The sequence below is a fragment of the Gambusia affinis genome, linkage group LG07 (assembly GCF_019740435.1).
Source record: "Gambusia affinis linkage group LG07, SWU_Gaff_1.0, whole genome shotgun sequence".
In the NCBI taxonomy this organism is placed as follows: Eukaryota; Metazoa; Chordata; class Actinopteri; order Cyprinodontiformes; family Poeciliidae; genus Gambusia; species Gambusia affinis.
Genome location: NC_057874.1, coordinates 30,732,030 through 30,752,353, shown reverse-complemented (window position 1 = coordinate 30,752,353; position 20,324 = coordinate 30,732,030). Strand labels below are relative to the sequence as shown.

Below are 20,324 nucleotides of genomic sequence, written 5' to 3'. Positions count from 1 at the left end.
AACCAGTTTAGTCATTATTCCTAAACATTTGATTAAAATGCAATAAAAGACACTCAGATGAAAAGAGAGCAGTGAGTTTTATTTTACACATAAAACATCCAACATACTGAGTTCGTCTCCTGACAGAAACACAGCTTTCTGCATTTCTTGGTTCCTCCTGCAGAGCCGACAGAATCAGGAAGTGGACCCAGGTCCAATCAGCTTAGAAACCTGCAGACCGATTAATCTGAATGAGTCTGGGCTCACCAAGGTGGCTTCCACCTGACTGGAGGCTCCAACGTCTCTGATCTGGTTAATGTGCTTGAAAAAAGGCGGAGATGTTTCTGAAATAGGTACAGCTGCTTTAGGGAGCGGAGCCTCATGATGGCGGAAAACTGAGGCGGCAGCTTCTTACGCCATGCTGAGGGGAAACAGGAAGTCAATGAGTTAAATATGAATAAATCAGAATAATCCAGCTGGTCATAGTAGAAAACATGGCTGTTTGAGTCTGGAAACAGGAGATCCTCAGCTTTAGCCAGACTGTTTAGGATGTAGGGGGAGCAGATCACAGTTTCAGCATGTGGAGGTTGCACTTTAATCAACAAAATAAACAACAATTTCAATTCAAACACCTTGCTGCTAAATTATTGATTAAATAGACATGAGCACAACAACACATTTTATTCTGTTCTTCAGCCATCAGATTGGTGCAAAGTGTTATCCTACCCGTGTTGCCATTTGGTCCAATGTAAATAAATTAATAGTGGAAGTTTAAGTTCATAGCTAGCAAATTGTATGACTAAATTTATGCTATGAATGGGTAAAGCTTGGATTTGAAATTTAATAACTCATATTGTATTTGCAACAAAAAAATGACAGAGTGAGAGCTCTTAGCAGCAAACTAGCTTTGGTGTAAACTTATCTGGTAACCATGGGAACCAAGAATTTAGGCCGTTTGGAAAATAAACGGCTCCTTTACATACGTGGGAAGATATTCTTCATTGTAAGTATTTATGGATTTGGAAGTCAAAAATGCGTTATTTTTTCTTTGGTGATAAAATGTGGAGTAGTGAACAGAATTTTTGAGTGTCGCATTAAAATGATCAGCTAATAATTAAAATTTCTGTTTTGAGTGTAGCATTAATATTGGTGTATTACCCAGTAATGTATTTTTATTTTTTAGCTCCTGTTATACATCATCTACAAAAATCTAATTATAAAAGATCAGTAAAAGCAAGCCTTTTAAAACTGTTCGCACAAAAGCCATTCAGCTTTATATTCGCTCATATGCCAACTCTTTTTAGCACAACTTGAAAAATACTCATTTCCAGCATCCCATCAGAATGATTCATGCGGCAGAAATTAAACCCCAGTGGGCCGAGAGAAGCAGCTTCGTCGTCCATTGCTATTAGCTAATGTCGTTTGTGCGTCAAGCTAACAGGCCTACCGGAAACACTAGAAAACAAAGGTTCCGGCTGGAAACTCTGTATGTAAATGGGGACTTGTGATTTTCTGACCAGACAGCCTGATAAGTATTTATTTGCAATTTTTACATTAACCTGCAAACATTGACTGATTCCACATTCCCCGACAATTGCAGACTGGATAGATATTGTAAATGATATATACAAGAAATTACCTTTTCCATCCATCTTAAGAAAAGTTTTTATTCATTTATGGGGCCAGATTTTTGTAGAGATGTTGCATTAATCAATCTATTTGTGCTTTTTGGTATGCGTGTTTCTAGCCCCCGGTATAAATTAGGTATGTCCCTATAAATGATTATCTGTGGCCCTTGTCCATAATTCAAGAATAGCACAGCTTTATTTCATCACACTGATGGTGAAAGGCTTAAAACAAATGAAGCCATGCAGATAAATTTGAATAATCCTAAAATGAAAAATTTAAACAACACAAACTATTCATCTTTTATAAACCACATTTTTGCTTTCATTTACTTTGATAGTACATATTTAGTCAAAAGAAAAATTGGGCCAGACTTTTCTAAATAAGAGGCTTTTAAAAGAAATAGAGGAATTTATATTGCGTTCTTATAGTCTAGACCAGGGGTCACCAACACGGGGCCCGCGGACCCCCGGTCGCCCGATGGGACCTTGTCGTTCGCCCGCAGAGCAAGTTCTCAAAACAGCCACTGTCTTTAGGGAGCACTGCCAATAAAATGATTTAATTTAATGTTTTTACATTGAATTAATAACATTTGATTAGATTTAGATTTTTTTTAAAGTTAATTATAAAAAAAGGTTTAAAATAAATTGCTTTATCCATAAAACTCTTTTCTATGGTTAAAGTTCAGAACTGCGCAGACGCCTGCAGGGTTTTATCGGAGGGCGGCGGCGCCTGCAGGCTGCTCCCTCTCTGCCTACCTTAAGATTTTCCTTCAAGTAAAAAAAGAAAATAATAATTTCTGAAATTTTTATTATGAAGCCTCTTTACAATTAACACAATTGTGGAGAAATAAAAAAATGTTATGTGTCAAAACATCTTGTACGTAGCACGTCTGAGTCTATGAGGGTCAAAGGTCACGCCAAAGCTTAAATCTTATTGGTCAGTTTGCTTTTGTTTATTTGGTGTTTTTTCTGTGATCTAAAACTGAATGATCAGAGTTTGAACCTCCTGTAGTTCTAAGAGCCGTTTGGATCCCAGTGGAGCTTTTTACCGGGTCGGTTCTGTTGGGTCGCCGGTTTATGAGCTTCTTTGATGTTTCCTGAACTGGAGAGCTGATGGGTCACCAGTTAACTGACCTCTGCTGCTCTTCCTGAGCGTGGAGCTAAAACTGAGGGTTAAACCATTTAATCTAGTGGAAACGTCCCCAATGAATCAAACATTGTTGCTTCACCTTCTGCTCCTCTGGACTCTGACACCACCTGGACCTGGAATCTACATCCTCCTCTGGACGTGGATCTACTGGGTTTATAGGCTTCACTTCCATGTCTTTATTATTTAACATCGTTTGTGTTAAAATAAAACAAAGTGTGTTCTGCTTCAGTGGTTTAGTTTTGTGCTGCTTTTGTTCAACACTCACATGATGGAGATCTGGTTGTTCTCCTGCAGGTCAGTGATAGTTTTACCTTCTGATCTATCGGACATTTTTATTCAACATCTCCTGGTTTCAACAGGCGACCCGTCAACTGTTCAGTTCACAAAACCACACACAAAAAAAAAAAAAAAAAAAACGGCGACCCACCAGAACCGCACACTGTAAAAACTCAGTTGGGATCTTAGAACAACAGGAGATTCAAACTCCACTCATCATTTTTAGTTCACAGTAAAAATAAACTGACCAATCAGATTCAGGCTCTGGCTGACCTTTGACCCCCACAGACTCACACTGATGTGCTACATACAAAATGTTTTGGTACAAAATAACTTTCTCTTCCCTCCAGTTTAGTTAATAGTAAAGAGGGTTGGATAATAAAATAATAATAACTTTTCTGTTTGTATTTAAAGGAAAATCTCTCAGTGCCTCCAGATGTTCAGCTGCAGCTGCAACAATCCAGACTCTCAGTCACTTTGGACAATTTAGAATCAGACAGAAAATCTCCAACAGGGAATCAAACTCACAACTCTGAACTAAGAACTTCTGATCACATGATAGTAATGAACCAATTATTACTGATAACTATTGTCAGTAGATCATTAATATGATCATATATACATATATTAATATTGTTATAAAGGCTGAGACAACAATATTTATGTCTGAATCAAACCAGCAGCCCTTCGTGTTGCTCTGGACCCGGGAAGCAACTCCCAGTTGACCTCTGACCCCTGACCTAGAATATAAAAATGATCTATAGATTGGTAGGTTTTAAAATATGTCTTTAACAATAGAATTGTTTTTGCTTTTTTTATATCAAAATGAATTTATTTATATTTGCAGCCTACTGATACTTTTGATTTGTGGTGACCTTTGTCTGGACAGTCCAGTCTAAATAATACAGACGGATGTACCGGTCGGCACCAGTGTTTTATTTGACCCGTTCTCTCCCAAACTGTTCTAGGTTGGTGTATGTGGAAAAAAAGATAAAAAGGTATTTCTACTTTTTGAACTTGGAACTTTGTATTGTTGACTGAAAATATAAAATGCCAAGAACTCTGCATAAAATAAACGTGTTAAAGTCCCAAGTTTAGACTTCAACATTTTGCTCTAATCTTCAATGTTTTTACTGAGAAGAAACACAACGGTGATCTATCTTAAAAACAAGAATCTGATAAGTGTGGATGGCCTGACCTGTCGATGAGCGAGTCCCTCATGCTGGTGGTGATGGCGGACGCCTGCGCCGCCTCGCTGAGCCGGAACACGCTCTCTATGACGGACAGCTCCGTGCTCGTGGTGTCCAGGCCGCAGAACGCGGACCAGTCGTTGACCACCATCCCCGCCGCGATCACCTCGCTGCCCCGGTTCACTGTGCCGGCCTGCACACCAAACCCACTGTTACTAGCGGCTCTTGTTCCACTGAGCCCAGAACCGGGCCAGCGGACCGGGACTCACCACCAAGGGGACCTGCAGCAAGGACGACAGCTCATCCTGGTCCTCGATGGACGTCTTGGGGTGGACCAGGCCGCCCTGGTTGCTGAAGGCACAGTAGGACCCGACCAGAACCTGCTCGGCCACCGTCTGACGGAACACCTCCACCTTCAGCGTGTCGGCCAGGATCTCCTCCGTTTCCTGGGGCAGAGGAGTCACTCATCAGTGGGGCTGGGCAATAAATCAATAAAAATATATGTCGCCATAGAAACATGATCAATATTCAACACATAGTTCTCATGTGACATCATACTACTGGAAACTTTGCAGCTGACAGACATCTTGGTAGGCAACCGTAACTGACTCTCATTCTCTCCGTCATACAGCTGAACCTGTCACAATAAGCAATAAATCAATCACATGATGAAATACAACAATATCAATAACTTTCATTTGCATGATTTAGCGGTTTTCTCTTTCTACCAAAAACCGATGATAAAGTATCAGCCTGGTGCTTTGATCTCAACTAGCCATTTTATATATAATTATTATACAAATTATAAATTAAATAAAGTAAGTAGGCCTGTCGATAAATTAAAACTATCGAGGTCATTTTAATTATCGTCTCTTCCAGCCTTTTTCTCTTTCTGTTGATGACACTGAATGAAAAAAGGTTCAACTCCGCTGCTCTCCACTGACCCTCCCTTCCTCATTTCCTCAGTGTAATGTCCAGTTCACACTACACCATCTTAGAGCTGTCGGCCGATTGTCGGCCCATTTTCAAAACCTGAGAGATCACACATTAGCCGACAGAAATCCTAGGTACAACGGTTCCATCGGGTTCCATCGGGTTCCATCGGACCGTGTGGTGTCCAACAATGGGCACAAAATAATGGCTCCAAGTCCAGTGAAGTCATTTTAAAACCAGGCATTAATCAATGCTTTACTACAATCTCCCTGCAGTGCATGTGTCTCTAGTGTCAGCGTAACGTCCTGACTGAATGAAAATCATTAGAACCTTTTTATGTCACGTTAACGAAGAACAGCTGAAAAGTTACCGGGTTCATCAACTGGTACCAATTTGGCTCCAACTCCTCCCCTCATCATTTCTATATTCTTTACACCAAATGTTTTATAAACATTAATGTTGTTTCCACATATCATCTCCAATGTCCGCTGGACTTCGGGTTGCTCCGTGTCAGCTGTTTGGGATTCCCCTCTGTAATTTCCCCTCAGAAAGCAGGAGGAGAATCCGGCTTTCTGATTGGCTACCTGTCACATTCAACAGGCTGCGTTAAGCTCCCAGTGGGGAAAACCCCTGATTTAGATCGGAGCGCCACAACGATCTACCGTAACACACCACACACTGCAGGATGATCGGTTATGAAACCACAAGAGACAATCTGAGAACATCAACGTTCTCAGATTGTCTTAAGGGGAAAATGTAGGAGTGAACTAACGTGTAGTGTGAACTATTGCATCAGGTAATGCAATGTTAATTTTAGTTTTTGGTTGTTTTGTTTATTTTATCAGTTCCAGTGTTAAATGTTCTTTTGAAAATAAAGTGTATCTATCTTTGGGACAATTAATCGCTCAGTAAAATTTGTTATCATGAAAGACAGAAAAGAAATTATTTTATAATTTATTTTGTTTGTTTGTTTTGTTGTTTTATTTTACTTGGGGCATTTAAATTGTCTTCCAGTTCCAGAGTTCAATGTTCATAAGAATTTAAAGTTTATAAAATTTTGAGAATGGGTTGTTGCATTATTATGCCATCATCCATCCATCCATGTTCTGTTCACCTTGTCCCTAATGGGGTCGGGAGGAGCTGCTGCCTCTCCAGCTACATTCCGGGCGAGAGGCGGGGTCACGGGGTCACCCTGGACAGGTCGCCAGTCTGTCGCAGGGCAACACAGAGACACACAACCATTCACACACACACTCACACCTAGGGAGAATTTAGAGAGACCAATTAATCTGACAGTCATGTTTTTGGACTGTGGGAGGAAGCCGGAGAACCCGGAGAGAACCCACCATGCACAGGGAGAACATGCAAACTCCATGCAGAAAGACCCCGGGCCGGGAATCGAACCCAGGACTGCGCCACTGTGCACCATTACCATTATTATTTATTTATATTAGTTCACTTCTAGGACAAATGATCATCCAGAAGAATTTGTTATTGTGACAGACCTACATGCAGCAGCGTTTTTCTTGCTGTCTTTCTTTTGCACATTGGTAAAGAGTTTCTTTTTGTTGGGTTCATCTGCACTTTATGCTGCGCTTGCCTACCAAGATGGCAGTTCAGTGGAATGGAAAACGTCCTGTTCAGATTTATGGGGACTATGTATAATTTCAGTGAACTCCAATCTAGAACTGCACAGCATTCTGGGGAATGTAGGCAGAGGAAAGACTTTAGCCAGTAAAGGTTAGCATTTGCAGGAATCAACTAACTCTCTCACTCACTCTTTGGTTACCTAGCCACCAAAGGGTGCTAGGTAACTAGCACTCTTTACCTAGCAACAACCTTTTGAGTAACTTGTGCAGCAGCAGTTTCATGTTTTGCCTCATAACTGCTTAAAAAAAAAACCCAACAGTGTGGAGTGAAAACTGTGGAACAGGAAAGATCACGTCACCAGCCTGGCAGCATTTCAGATATTTAAAATCAAAAAGTAATCAATAATTCTTGATCCTAACTGATAAATGTTTATATCTTGGTACGGTTTGTGGTCATATCATCAAGCCCTACTCCTGAGGACCGGCTCTCACCCGGTCCAGGTCCGGGTGGACCAGCGCCACGTAGTCGTTGCAGGCCACCACGTTGCCCAGCGCAGACAGCCGCTCCTCGACCCGCTGGATCCGCACGGCATCCGGCAGAGAGTTCCTGATGTGCTGCAGCTCCTGGTCCGTCGTGTTGTTGGGCACCAGCAGGCCATGGCGGTTCCCTGATGAAGAAAAGGAGGAAGAGGAGAAGCTCGTTAGCAGACCAAGGAACCGTAACGAGGAAGAGGCTCCACTCACCGACACACATCCTGCCGATGATCCGGCATCCGGCGATGGAGGCGTGAACCACGGGGATGGTTTCTGACAGCTCGCCTTCAAACACGCTGAAAACACAAACCAGGGTTACAACACTTCTACGTTTTCATTATAGTTTAGTTTCATTTCATTCTGGCTTTTTGTTTGTCAAATTCAGTTACTTATAATTAGTTTATAAGAGAGTGTCTTCTAGTTTTTAATAGTTATAGTATAGCTAGTTTTAATAGCTATCTCTGGTGTTTTCTCCAAACTTTGGCTGTAGCCATTTTGCAAACTAGCATAGCTACTGTCATGAATTCTGATTGGCTGCTCTTTGGACCAATAGGAGCTTCTGAATCGTCCAATCGGAGCCATTTCCTCCTGCAGGAAAACTCAGATCTGGACCAGAGCTTAACATAAAAATCTTCTAATAAAACCCAGCAGCCTCATCAAGATCGTTACTTTTACTGTTTTCTCTAATAGCTAATCAATAGATATTAATAAAAGTCAGGAATTATGATTAAATGGAGCTTCTGTCTGCAGTTTAGCTATAAAAGTCAGACTTCTTTATAAAACCAGATGCCTGAAAACTCATATTTGGATGTTTTTGAAGAGTTATATTTCCATTTCACTTAATGAAGATTCATCCTCAGTTTTATTGTTTTCACAGTAAATAAATTTTATTGTGAAATGAACTTATTAATTTTAGATCCAGGCCAGAAAAACAATTCTCCCGATCCGTCTGCGTGGCTCATCTGCTGGAGGACAAACTGACCACTTCTCATAATATTCTACTACTCTCCAATTTCCATAATTTGCTGTTCACCCTTTGATTTCTCTCAGATATTTTTCTGATACGACTGCGATTCCTTCCTGGAGGACTTTCTACTTTTAACGAGACACAGGGGTCCTGCAACTCTTAGACACACACTTGAATCACTTCCTAAGTGCAGTCAGAGTGATGACCTCATTATTTGACTCAGGTGTGTTGAAGTGGAGATTCAGTTACTTTTAATTAGTTTATAAAAAGTTGCAGGAGATCTGGAGTTGCCCACCCAGGGGCCAACAAGAGAAAGTTGTGGAAGTTTTTTCCTGTTTTCCTCTCCACTGTCGCCACACGCATGCAAACTTTTATTGTGCATCGAGATTACATTCGTTGTTAATTGACGCTATGTAAACAAAATGAATTGAATGAGGCTGGTTAGCATCTCATCATAGTTTTGAACTATGGATGTTAGCAGGAGTTCTGATCCGGTCTAGTTCGGACCCAGACAGCTCGAAGAACTGGGTTCTGCTCTGGTTCTTCTGTCTCAGCCCAGCTGGATCACCTGGTACCGCTGCTGATTGGTGCTAGTGGGGTAAAGTCTGTTATTGCCTCTCAGTCAGAACTCCGGGATTAGCCGCTTCGCCCAGATGTTTGTCAGAACCGAAGCGCGTGCGCGGCAGGTGGGGACCCACCTGTAGAAGTTTTCGGAGCCTCCGATGGCCACGAGGCAGTAGGTGTTGGTGAGTTTGGCGAAGCAGCCGATCTCGTTGTTCTTCTCGAAGGAGGCTCTGACAGCCATGTTGAAGGAGAAGGAGAACGTTCAGCTCCAGGAGAAACAAAACCGTTCTTTTCTTAAACAAGAACAGAAATTAACGTTATTATCAGGTGATCCAGCAGCCTCACGCGCTCTGGGAACTAATATCAACCTTAAGCTAGCTCGCGGCGGCTCCTACCTTCAACCCCACGTGTTGACTTCCGCTTCGGGGTTCCCGTAGTGACGTAGCGCGTATGGTGCGTTGAACTATTTATATGCTATGAGTCAAATATTTGGTATGTCCATTATAAAACACAGAGCTCTTCTTTATTTTATTCTTTAAAGGTTCAGATTTTTATATTTGTCTCCTTTTTATTTGTCTATAGTTTTGTTTTTGTTTTTTTTACGAATATTTTTTTCCCATTTATTTCTGAAGAATTCATGTGTTTTGTATTTTTCATTTGTGTATATTAATTTCATTATTGCTTTCATTACATCACTTACTAATGTAAAGTAATTTTAATAATTCTGTTTTAAAACATATATATTGTTCGAATTATTCGTTATATTATATTTCATAATCTTTATTTTTTATATGCATTGTCCAGGATTGTAGAGATAACATCGATACCAACGCATTGTCAGCATTGGACCGATTAGTTTCAGATTTCTTCTTGAAATGTAATGTTATTTTTATATTGTAACTTCTCAAATCTGTCTACGAAAAAAATTCAGTTTTAAGTTGATCTAAAATTCTATATAGTAGTTTGGTTTTTTTAGGATTTTGTTTTTGTTTGTTTTTCACTGTCTCTGATTGTCATGTTAAAAACTACTGTATTTATATATTTACTTTGCATCAGATTGATACCAAAACATGCAGATTGCACACTCCTCTATCATTTGTCTCCATGGAAACCAAACTACATCCAGATCAGACTTTCCAGATGTTTTTTTTTTTTTTTTCATTGAACTTTATTTAAATGAAATTAGTATACATCAAAACAGCATAATGAAATATACAACATTCAAGCAATACAACCAGGGGTGATTAGATAAGAACATGCAAAGACGTACATATCGAGATTGTCCTTTGAGCCTTTTCATTTGTAGAGTCTGTTATTGATTTGATATATAGACCCATATCTTTAATGAAAAAAGAAAAACAAGGTGTTTTATTAGCAAATTTGCATTTATGAATATAAAATTTAGCAGAGTATTAGTAAGTTTATTATAAAGAAATGATTAGCAACCTTTCTATGAAATCTATAGAAACAAAATAAAACATTTTCCCAGCATAAAGAAAAATTCTTTAAAATATGGTCAATAATAAACCTGCTAAATTCAGACCAAAACCTTTGTATAAAAGGGCAGAGCCAAAAAAGATGAGTCACAGTTTCTGGATGGCCCTCACAGAAAGTGCAATTAGTGTTTATGTCGCTTTTATATTTTATCATATAATGTTTAGCAGGGTACATTTTATGGAGAATTTTAAATGACACTTCCTTTACCTTGTTTATAATTAAATATTTATGGGGGATCATCCAAACAGTTTTCCAGTGAATATCTGGGATATAACGGCTCCAATAAAGTGTTATGGCTGGACGAGAAACAGTAAGTTCTTGGAACAACCTGCGTTTTCTCTCATTGCTTTTCCTAAACTCCATTGAAAAACAGCTTTTTCCCACAGATGATTCGGTTAGAACAGGGATACAAGGTGGAACAGACAGAGTATAATTAGTGTTTTTAAACAACATTAAGGTGCCCAAAGGTACAGCATTAACCACCATGGAGAATGGTTTCCAGATGGTTACCTGCTGTCATTTGTTTGTCCAGTTGGTTTTGAAGTTCCTGACTGATTCACGCTTTAAAATTATTTTATTGGTTCCTGTCCTCGTGTTTATCTCCAGCAGGTGGTGCTCTCACATTTCCAGACTGAATTTTCTTAACAATCAGTGAGTTAATCCATAAATCCAATCAGAGCGGCTCCTCTTGTTTAATAAGCTGAATAGCAACCAGCTTCAGGCTGCTCGCTCTCAGCCAATCACAGAGGGCTCTTCCACTGACGTAAGGTGCCCTGTTGTTTTTCACTGCGGTGCAATAAAGACCAGAAGAAGAGCGTACGCGCATCACTCTGACTAGTAATGGTGACCGGGGGGACAGATGTGTAATAATCATTAAATCAGTAACAGGGGTGGGCTCTCCTGGAGGTCCTGGAGGTCCTGGAGGTCTCCTGCAACCTTTAGATGTTTCTCTACTTCAACACACCTGAGTCCAATCATGAAGCCGGCAGCAGGAGAACCCGACTGCACTGAGGAGGCGATCCAGCTGTTGGGTTCAGGTTGTTGGACCAGAGAGACTCTAAAAGCTGCAGGACACCGGACCTCCAGAACCAGGACTGACCAGCCCTGCAACAGACTATTTCCTTGTTCTTTTCGTTTTAAGGGTAATTTTGTTTATTCCTTGTTTTTGTTTATTTATTTTGGATATTTAAAATGTCTCCTAGTTCCAGTGTTAAATGATCACTAGAATTTAAAGTTTATTGATCTTAAATTATTTTGCCAATGCTATTGTATTACTTGAAAATGGTCTCAAAACAACAATATTACTTTATCGCAATAACTTTATCGTCCATCAGGTTCTGAACGCAGCGGTTTACCCCTCGGAGTGATGCTTCCTCTCACTCTCTAGGATCTCTGCAGCCGTCCTCTCAGCTGACACGTCGGAGTAGATTCTCTGCCTGGAAACGTTGGAAACTGATCGGAACCGCTGTCAGACAGAGACACGGACCTCCCCGGACCCCCAGGGGCTGATTAGGTGGGAAGACGTTAATTTCTGTTGTAGATCAGATCCCAGATCCGGCTGTCCTGTAGGGGGCAGCAGCGGCAGAGAACCGATAAACAGTCTGAGAATAAAGTAGTTCAGGTTTAGTTTAGCTGTAAAGTTCAGGCTGGCTGCACTGATGAAGAGGTCAGAGGTCTTTCCAACCGGCAAACCGTCCCGCATTTCTTTAGATTTCATTCAGCCACTGAAACATGCATGAATGAAAAACAACCCAGATTTTCTGCCGGATCGGAACCATCATCACTCTTAGCTGAATATTCAGGGGGAAATCTGGAAAAATCCCAGTTAAACTGGGATTGTGGAAAAACTGGATTAGAATAGTAACTGGATCGGGTAAAATCCAGGTTCCTATGACCCGGTTTGACTCTGAATGATGGTTCTGATGGAAGGATGGTTGAGATATGGAGGTTCAAACGGGCTATTGCCAGCAAATCAATAATATTATTACTGCTCACAAATGATTAATCTGAATTATGTCCTGCAGGGTGCCTCTGCCTCTGTTTCATTAACTAAAACTCGCTCTGGCTTTGTTTTCGGATCGGAACAACTTGGTTTGGGTCGGTTTCATCTCTCGCCTGTTTTTCTGTTGGGTTTTCTGGTTCTTCTTGTTCATCTCTTCCCTCTGCACATATTTAAAGGTGCAGTATTATGTGTTTTCCAAGCATACAGTGCCATTTTATAGCAGAGTCATGTTACTGTGTTACCTGCAGTTGTTATGCATATACTGAATATGACTTAAAAGAAATGTGACTTTGTGATTTAATGCCTTGAAATTGGGTCTGTCTCTTTAAAAACTTCTACTCTTTCTGAAACTCCACCTTCAGGAAGTTGTCACAACATGGCTCCTCGTTTACAGTTTTCACCAGCGTTGCTCTAAGAAGTAGCTCTTATAATGAGCTCACCAGATGCTCGTTTCCATTATGTGTTTGCTAATTGCTGCTGGCTAGTTTGAAGGAGCTGAGTGTGGGAGGAGCTGTGCCTCTAAGGCGGGGCTAGGTCCACCCAGGCATTTAGCCCAGCTGAATGGTTGAAAAGGAGATTTAAGGCTATAAAATAATCAAGTCAACAATCCGGGTATCTTTTTGATGAGGGATAACATTATGACATAATTTAAAGCTAAAAAAGTCGATTTTACATGATCCTGCCCATTTAGCGAAACCTGGCAGCCATCTGTGGTTTTGCCGAACCAGCCTGCTGCTGAATCTGGGTCTCAGTCATGCTGCGGTTCTGGATGGATGAGGACAGACAACATCAGGACCTGAGAGGATAGAGTTATTTTTAGACCGATCTGATCTAATCAGACGATGAGGAGGAGGAAGAGGAGACTGGACGATGATGAAGGTCATGACTGAAGCAATTCTGAAGTTAGAGAAGATGTTCAGTTTAATCCGTCATGAAAGGAGGAGAGAATGTTCTGAAGCAAAGGTTAAAGGTCAGAGTTGACCTGGATGTTGGAGATTTGATGATAAAATGTTGATTATTTAAATCAGGGGTCTCAAACTCCAGTCCTCCAGGGCCGCAGTCCTACAACTTTTAGATGTGCCTCTGCTGCAGCACCTGAATAGAATAATTAAGGCTCTGGAGAACTGATCTACAGGTGGAGGTAATTAAGACATTTCATTCCAGTGTTTTGTACCAGAGGCACATCTAAAAACTGCAGGACTGCGGCCCTCGAGGCCTGGAGTTTGAGACCCCTGATTTAGAGACTTGACTTGGAGATAATGATTAGTGACCTTCTCTGTTTTTCCACTGTAACATAAATATAAATACAGCTAACATCCATTCATCCATCCATTTTCTGAAAACCCTTCATCCCTAATGGGGTCAGGAGGGTTGCTGGTTCCTCTCCAGCTGCGTCCCGGGCGAGAGGCGGGTTCACCCTGGACAGGTCACCAGTCTGTCACAGGGCAACACAAAGACATACAAGACAAACAACCATTCACACACACACACACACACACACTCACACCTAGGGAGAATTTAGAGAGACCAGTTAACCTGACAGTCATGTTTTTGGACTGTGGGAGGAAGCCGGAGAACCCGGAGAGAACCCACCATGCACAGGAAGAGAACATGCAAACTCCATGCAGAAAGACCCCGGGCCGGGAATCGAACCCAGGACCTTCTTGCTGCAAGGCAACAGCTCTACCAACTGTGCCACTGTGCAGTCCATACAGCTAAAAGCAGAGCATAAAAGTCCTGTTTGGGGTGGGGCGATTTTAATTTCCCAGCATGCATTTCTTCCCACTGTGAGACGGTGTTGAGAAGAGGAAGGTGACCCGATCATCTGCTTCCTCCAATCTGATCAAAGACGACCTGATAACCAGGAGAGGAGAGGACGTCTTGTTCCCTTCCTGTCTATCACCACCATCCATCTCTGTTCACACACCTACACACACACATACGTGTTTTCATGAAACATAAAGACGTATGACAAAAATAGGACAAATGGAGATCTTAGCTAGAATTTTGATCAAATCAGATTTTTATGTGACTTATGAGGGCTATAATCTCTGTTATTTCATGTCAAAGTGAATTGTGGGACCCAGAGATACACACAATATTTTCTAGTATAGGTGACTTATGAAGACTAGGTACGCATACGGGCGCACGCACACACACACACACACACACACACACACACACACACACACACACACACACACACACACACACACCGTTTGCGCAGCTATCTTTGTGGGGACTCTCCATCGACTTCCATTCACTTCTACAGCCTAAACCTTACCCTTACCCTAACCATTACATCCCTAACCAAAACTCAATTCACACCTTAGATTAGATTTAGGAATCTGACCCCTGACCCAAAAACAGTGTTTCCCCTTGTGGGGACCAGGCTTCAGTCCCCACAAGGAGCAGTGGGTCCCCACAATGTAGTATATGTCAGGAAAATGGTCCCCATAAGGTATTAGAAACAAACACACACACACACAGAGCATTTAACTTTAATGAAATATTCTACATAAAATTTCTAATCTGTGTTTCAGTCAAAATAAAACAGTTTGAATTCATGTAAAATTGGTTTTGGTAGCTACATAGAGCTTATTATGGGATGGATGACAGTGGAAACCAAACTGTTGGTGAAAACTAGAAGTAAACTCTTGACTGCGTTGTGCCACCTGCGTGACTCGTGGCTCGAGTAGGGGGCAGCAGTCTGCTGGATTTTCAGAATAAAAGTCCAAGCATTAACTGGTTTTCTGCTCAGGTCTGAAAATTGACAATGGGAGGAGGTCAGAGTCATGAGAAGGAGGATGAAAAGCAAAGAGGAGGAGCTGAAGAACATAAGAATCCTGAGGAGGCTGAATCTTCTGAAGGTAGAAACAGAAATCTGAAAAATTCAGCCATTTATTTCTGATGAATTAATGTTGTTCTTCTCCTTAGAGTCGTCAGGTGATCTGCCCCAGCGCAGGATTGGAAACAGGATGGTGGACAACATGTGCTTCATGATCTCGTGCACCAACTGGTATTGAACTGGGACTTCTGGAGGAAGATGGATGAAACATTCCAGAAGCAAACCTTCAGGAAGTTTGGTCTTTAGTTCTCAGGTTTAATTATAAATCTGTTGAAAAACCTTCCAGGCGTCATTTATGGCTTTGGATCTGTTAGTTCAGTGTTTCCCAACCCTGGTCCTCAAGGCACACTGCCCTGCATGTTTTAGGTATTTTCTTGCTTCAGTGCAGCTGATTTCAATTGATGACTGATTAACAGGGTTTGTTGAACTGCAATCAGTTGAATCAGGCACATTAAAGCAGGGAAACCTCTAAAACATGTAGGACAGTGTGCCTTGAGGACCAGGGTTGGGAAACACTGGACTAGTTTACTGCAGGAAGAGCAGAGAGTTGCATGATGAGGTCAGAACCTGAGCTTCTGTTGGATAGAGGAGGATTCATGGATTCACCTTCTTATTGTCTACCTAAAATTAATCTGATTACCTTCATTGCTGCATCACGCTTGATCCTGCAAAAGCTGACACCAGAATTTATACATTTGTAGAGACGCTCTAATGGCTGAAGGTAGAAACATGGCTGCTGCTGCTAAGTTTTCTCTTTTTTTTTGAATCAATGATCAGGAGAAGTCAGTTTTTCATCCCTGCTTCCACTGAAAAACTTCAGTTTCTCTGCAGCTTCAGCAGAAAAGATGCAACAGCTGATGATGTGGAGCTGATTCATCCAGATTTAAATTGATGCTCTGATGATAAAGATTAAAATGAAAAGATAATAATGGATTTCTGAGGCTTCTATGGAGTGTTTCACATTGGATCAATAAATTCTTTGCATTGGAAAAACTATGAATAAAAATACAAATAAAATAATTGAAAACCTTTTTATTAAATATTTTTATTGATTTTATAGATTTCCAGCATAAAAAACACCCAAAAGTGAGAAAACATAAGGTAACGCATTCCATAGCATGTGCATAAAATACAACGCAGAGTTGATATCATTTAAATGTATCCATCAAAGTAATTTCTGCTTGACAAATATATATTCCTGGGTTAGTCAAGAAAAATCTAATTTTCTCCAGATGTCATTTCACTTTTACCTTTATCGTGTTTGATTTACATGCAAAATTAAAAATTTTGAACACACTACCCCCAAGGTGAAACATGGTAGTGGCAGCATCATGCTGTAGGAAGATGGAGCTAAATCAGAACAATCCTGGAGGAAAACTTGTCAGAGGCAGAAAATGGGATGTAGGTTCACCAGGCTGAATGTATCTCTGTGGCAGAAGAATCAAGACTTTGCAATGACCTAGTCAAAGTACAGAGCACAACCTGACTGAAATGCTTTGTCGGGAATCGGGCTATAATAGTGTAATAGTTTGGGGTTTTCATTATAGTTTAGTTTTATTTTGGTGTTTGCTAGTTTTTAATAGTTATAGTAATACTTTTTTTAATGCTTCTAATTTTTAGGTAAAGAATAAAAAATATCAAAATTATAGCAAAAATGTATTGTGATAATTTTGAAGAGTCCTGACTTCAACCCGATAGAACGCTTTGGGATGAATTAGAGACTGAGAGCCAGGCCTTCTCGTCCAACATCAGTAAGTGACCTCACAAATGCGCTTCTGGAAGAAGGATGAAAAATCCCTATAAACATTCCTAAACCTTCTGGACAGCCTTACCAGAAGAGCTGAAGCTGTTCTAGCTGGACCAATGTCATATTGAACCCTATGGATTAGGAATGGGAGGTCACTGAAGCTTATACGTGAGTCTCTTTTGGCAATATAGTGAATCTCTGAGGGAGAAGAATCAAGGCGCTGCAATGGCCTAATCAAAGTCCAGAGTTAAACCTGATGGAACCTAGAGAGCTGAGCAGAAACAGAGTTCTTGTTTTAAGAAAACAAGACTTCACTCATCAGTCTGGATGTTTAGAGCTAAGTTTGTTTCCACCAGCAGAGCTGGATCAGCACACCTGCATCCTGACCAGTCAGGTTTCATTAGACTTTGTGATAGGTGGTGGTTGCCATGAGGACAGAGCGGTGCAGAGCTGCGAGGGCCGTTTGAGGCTGTTTAGGTTCTTCATGCTGAGAACATCAGAGCTGCTGTTTGCTAACTGAGACATTCATTGGTAAGATTTTTACGTTGTCTGCAGTGATGATGTAAGGAAACACCCTGCCAGTGAAGGAGTGTGTGAAGGTGTGTATGTGTGTGTTAGTATCCTGGTCAGACAACGACAGCTTTCCTCCGTCCCGGTCCAGATTCACTCGGATCCTCTGGAGTTTCTTCTGGACTGAGAGAAATGTGAAAGGAGCTCATGGAGAACACGCAGAGTATTTACCTTTACTGAACCCTAAAACCAACAATCCAGTCTCTCTGTCTCCCTTCCTCTGGACAGACTCTGCTAACACACCAAGCATCCAGTCTTCACCGTGTCCAACATCAACATCCCAGCTGTGGTTCCCTGAGTTAAAACCTTCAGAGCTCAGGACAGAACGCCATGACTTGAACCTCTCTGGATTATCAGGAAGCTTCTTCATCTCTCCTACTGTCCAACTGGTCAGATCGTCAGACAGGAAGAGTCTTGACCCAGCCGTGTTTGGGTCCAGAACCAGAGGAGTGTAGGTCACCATGTCCTTCATGTTGCTCCAGATGTTGAAGGCCAGGTTGCCCAGATGTTTGGCCTGGTCTATCAGAGCTCCTGAGGGCAGCTGTGGATCCTCCAGCAGGGGGCAGCGCTGGACTCTTTCCACTGCAGCCTTGTAGTTGTGCAGGAATGAGACGTCTTCAGCTCTCAGCTCCTCCTCTGTGGCTCTGACTGTGTCTGAAAGAGCTGCTATCTCTCTGCTCAGAGCCTCCATCTTCTCCTTCATCATCCCTCTCTTCTGCTCCTCTTCCTCCCTCAGTGCAGCCAGCCTGGCCTCCTCTTCCTCTGCTAGAAACTGACGAAGCTTCTTAAACTGCTCAACAATCTGCCTCTCTGTGTGTCGGGCCTGGACCTTCATGTGTTCTGCTGTCTGATCAAACTTCTCTTTAACTTCCTTCTTCAGCTCCAGTTTCTCCTTTAAAGGTTTCAGAGTTTCCTGAAGTTTCTACTTGTGTTGCTGAGCAGCTTCATCGACGGGTTTGATTTTGGTCTGTGGAAAAACACCACTAATAATAGTTTGATATATAGAAAATACTTTCAGTTTTTAGTCCAACAGGCAGATTGGGGAAAAGAGGGCACTTTACTGGAGTGTTGTGGTGAATAGAGAGCTGAGCTGAAAGATAAAGCTCTTGATTTCAATGCAACTACATTTTGTTGCTTGTACTTGTGACAGTGCAATGACAATAAAGTTGAATTCTATTCTATCCTAGCCACAGTTTGGGAATGCAATTTCCTCTGCAGGGTGGCTGGAATCTCCCTTACAGATTGGAGCTTGGTCATCCAGGACAGACTAGAGCTACTGCTCTTCCACATAGAAAGGAGCCAGTTTAAGGTGGATCAACATCTGGTTAGGATGGACGCCTCAAGGGAGGAGATTCCAAGGAAGACCAGGACAGGGACGATGGTTCTGCCAGGGAACATTATCCCACGAGGGATCACAGAGGCTTGGAAGAAGGTTCAACACCGAAGTATGGAAGGACTGGCAGCTGATCGCTTACAGGGGACCAGGAACTCACCTGCTGGCTGCACACTTCACTCCTCTGGCTATTGGGTCAACTCTGGTGGAGACCAAGATGTAAAACCAAAACAAACAGTCACACACCCCCAACCCTAAAACAGCACTTCTTCTTATTTGTCTACACATTTACATTATGATTTTATCAGAATTTTAGCAAGTTTCTTAACTTTTTTTAATGTTATTGTTTCCTTTTAATCACCTTTAAAGAAATTAACTAAAGTTATGATTTTGGTTTAGTTCATAACTAAAGTTATGATTTTGTTCTGGTTTTATAATTTTTTTAATTGGCTGTAGCTTTTGTGTTGTTTATGTCAGAGTTTAATAACATTAACTGTCCTTTCTAATTACAATAAGTCCAGTCTACAGTGGTCCTACTGAGTAGATATCTTGAAACAACATGTTACTGTTCAGCAGGGAAGGTAAGAAAGTAAAACTATTTCATATTGAGGAGCTAAATCCAGTCACCCAGAGCCACAGGTCTTCATTTTAAGTGATGAAGTCTTTTATTGATATTTCTTAGAACATGGTGGTGTTGGTACAGAACTGGTGCTGAACAAACTCAGAGAGATAGAAACCGTTTTCATTTTGCAGAATAAAATCATTCAAAAATAAACCCTAAATTGGAAACAGAAACATGGTTGTTCATCTGACAAATGACAGAAATAACATGAAATAGATTTTCAAAAACACATATTTGGTATTTACAGTACTTGAGATGAAACTGGATTTCAAAAATGCTTCAATATTTTGAGTCAAAACTCAAGATCAGATTTTGTTTAGCTATTTTTTTTATTTTACAATCAACCCATTATTAAAGAAACAAGCAAAAGTCAAACAATATTTACAGAAAAATATTTTTTTCTGTTAAGAAAATTCAACAGAATTTTTCAGATGAATCAGCAGTAAAAAGTCTGAACATCTGAATGTTTTTCTGCGTCTTAATAATCAAAGACAGGAATAAAAACTAAAGGCAACAACAGGTTAAAAACCAACTGGTTTTCCGGCAGGTTAGTTTGCATTCATCAGGAAAACTGACTGTGGAGGAAGTTGGCAAAAATAATTCAACTGATTGATTCTCTTTTCAGTTTGGACATCTGCTTTGTTAGTAAATCTTTTTTTGCATCCTTTTAAAAGTTTCTCCTTATTCTGTTTGAAAATATTAAACTTGTTCATTTCATGTAAACTAAAAATTAAAAGGAAGCTTACCGCTCCAATTTTCAAAAAGAAAAGAAGTTCAATAAACTCGAAGTGGAAGCAGTCCTTCCGGGTTCCCCGCTCAACGTGGCAGGACCCACCGCAATAAAATGAAATCATGCAAACATCCGTGCTGCTTTTTTTAATCCATGTCTTTCCAT

At 40.9% G+C, this 20,324-nt stretch overlaps 2 protein-coding genes and 1 long non-coding RNA gene across 6 annotated transcripts; 1 reads left to right on the top strand and 2 right to left on the bottom strand.

The window, feature by feature from the left end:
* Nucleotides 1-58: 58 nt before the first annotated feature.
* eif6 (eukaryotic translation initiation factor 6) lies at nucleotides 59-9,267 on the bottom strand. Its single transcript, XM_044122494.1, has 7 exons — nucleotides 9,206-9,267; nucleotides 8,945-9,103; nucleotides 7,490-7,575; nucleotides 7,238-7,413; nucleotides 4,493-4,669; nucleotides 4,232-4,416; nucleotides 59-400 (listed from the first exon to the last, which is right to left on the bottom strand). Exons 2-7 carry the CDS (start codon nucleotides 9,049-9,051, stop codon nucleotides 391-393), a joined length of 741 nt encoding a protein of 246 aa, XP_043978429.1. The 5' UTR covers nucleotides 9,052-9,103; nucleotides 9,206-9,267; the 3' UTR covers nucleotides 59-390.
* Nucleotides 407-16,187, top strand: LOC122834250. 4 transcript variants are annotated; one of them, XR_006371163.1, is made up of 4 exons: nucleotides 407-982; nucleotides 11,642-11,820; nucleotides 15,071-15,179; nucleotides 15,247-16,187. It is a non-coding gene; the product is annotated as an uncharacterized LOC122834250 (long non-coding RNA). The 4 variants fall into 4 exon arrangements; XR_006371166.1 differs by lacking the exon at nucleotides 407-982 and adding an exon at nucleotides 11,054-11,070; XR_006371165.1 differs by lacking the exon at nucleotides 407-982 and adding an exon at nucleotides 11,108-11,123.
* A 1,031-nt stretch (nucleotides 16,188-17,218) lies between these two features.
* On the bottom strand, nucleotides 17,219-18,740 carry LOC122834057 (E3 ubiquitin-protein ligase TRIM35-like). Its single transcript, XM_044122158.1, has one exon. The coding sequence runs from the start codon at nucleotides 18,307-18,309 to the stop codon at nucleotides 17,620-17,622; it is 690 nt and encodes a 229-aa protein (XP_043978093.1). The 5' UTR covers nucleotides 18,310-18,740; the 3' UTR covers nucleotides 17,219-17,619.
* Between the last annotated feature and the right edge of the window lie 1,584 nt (nucleotides 18,741-20,324).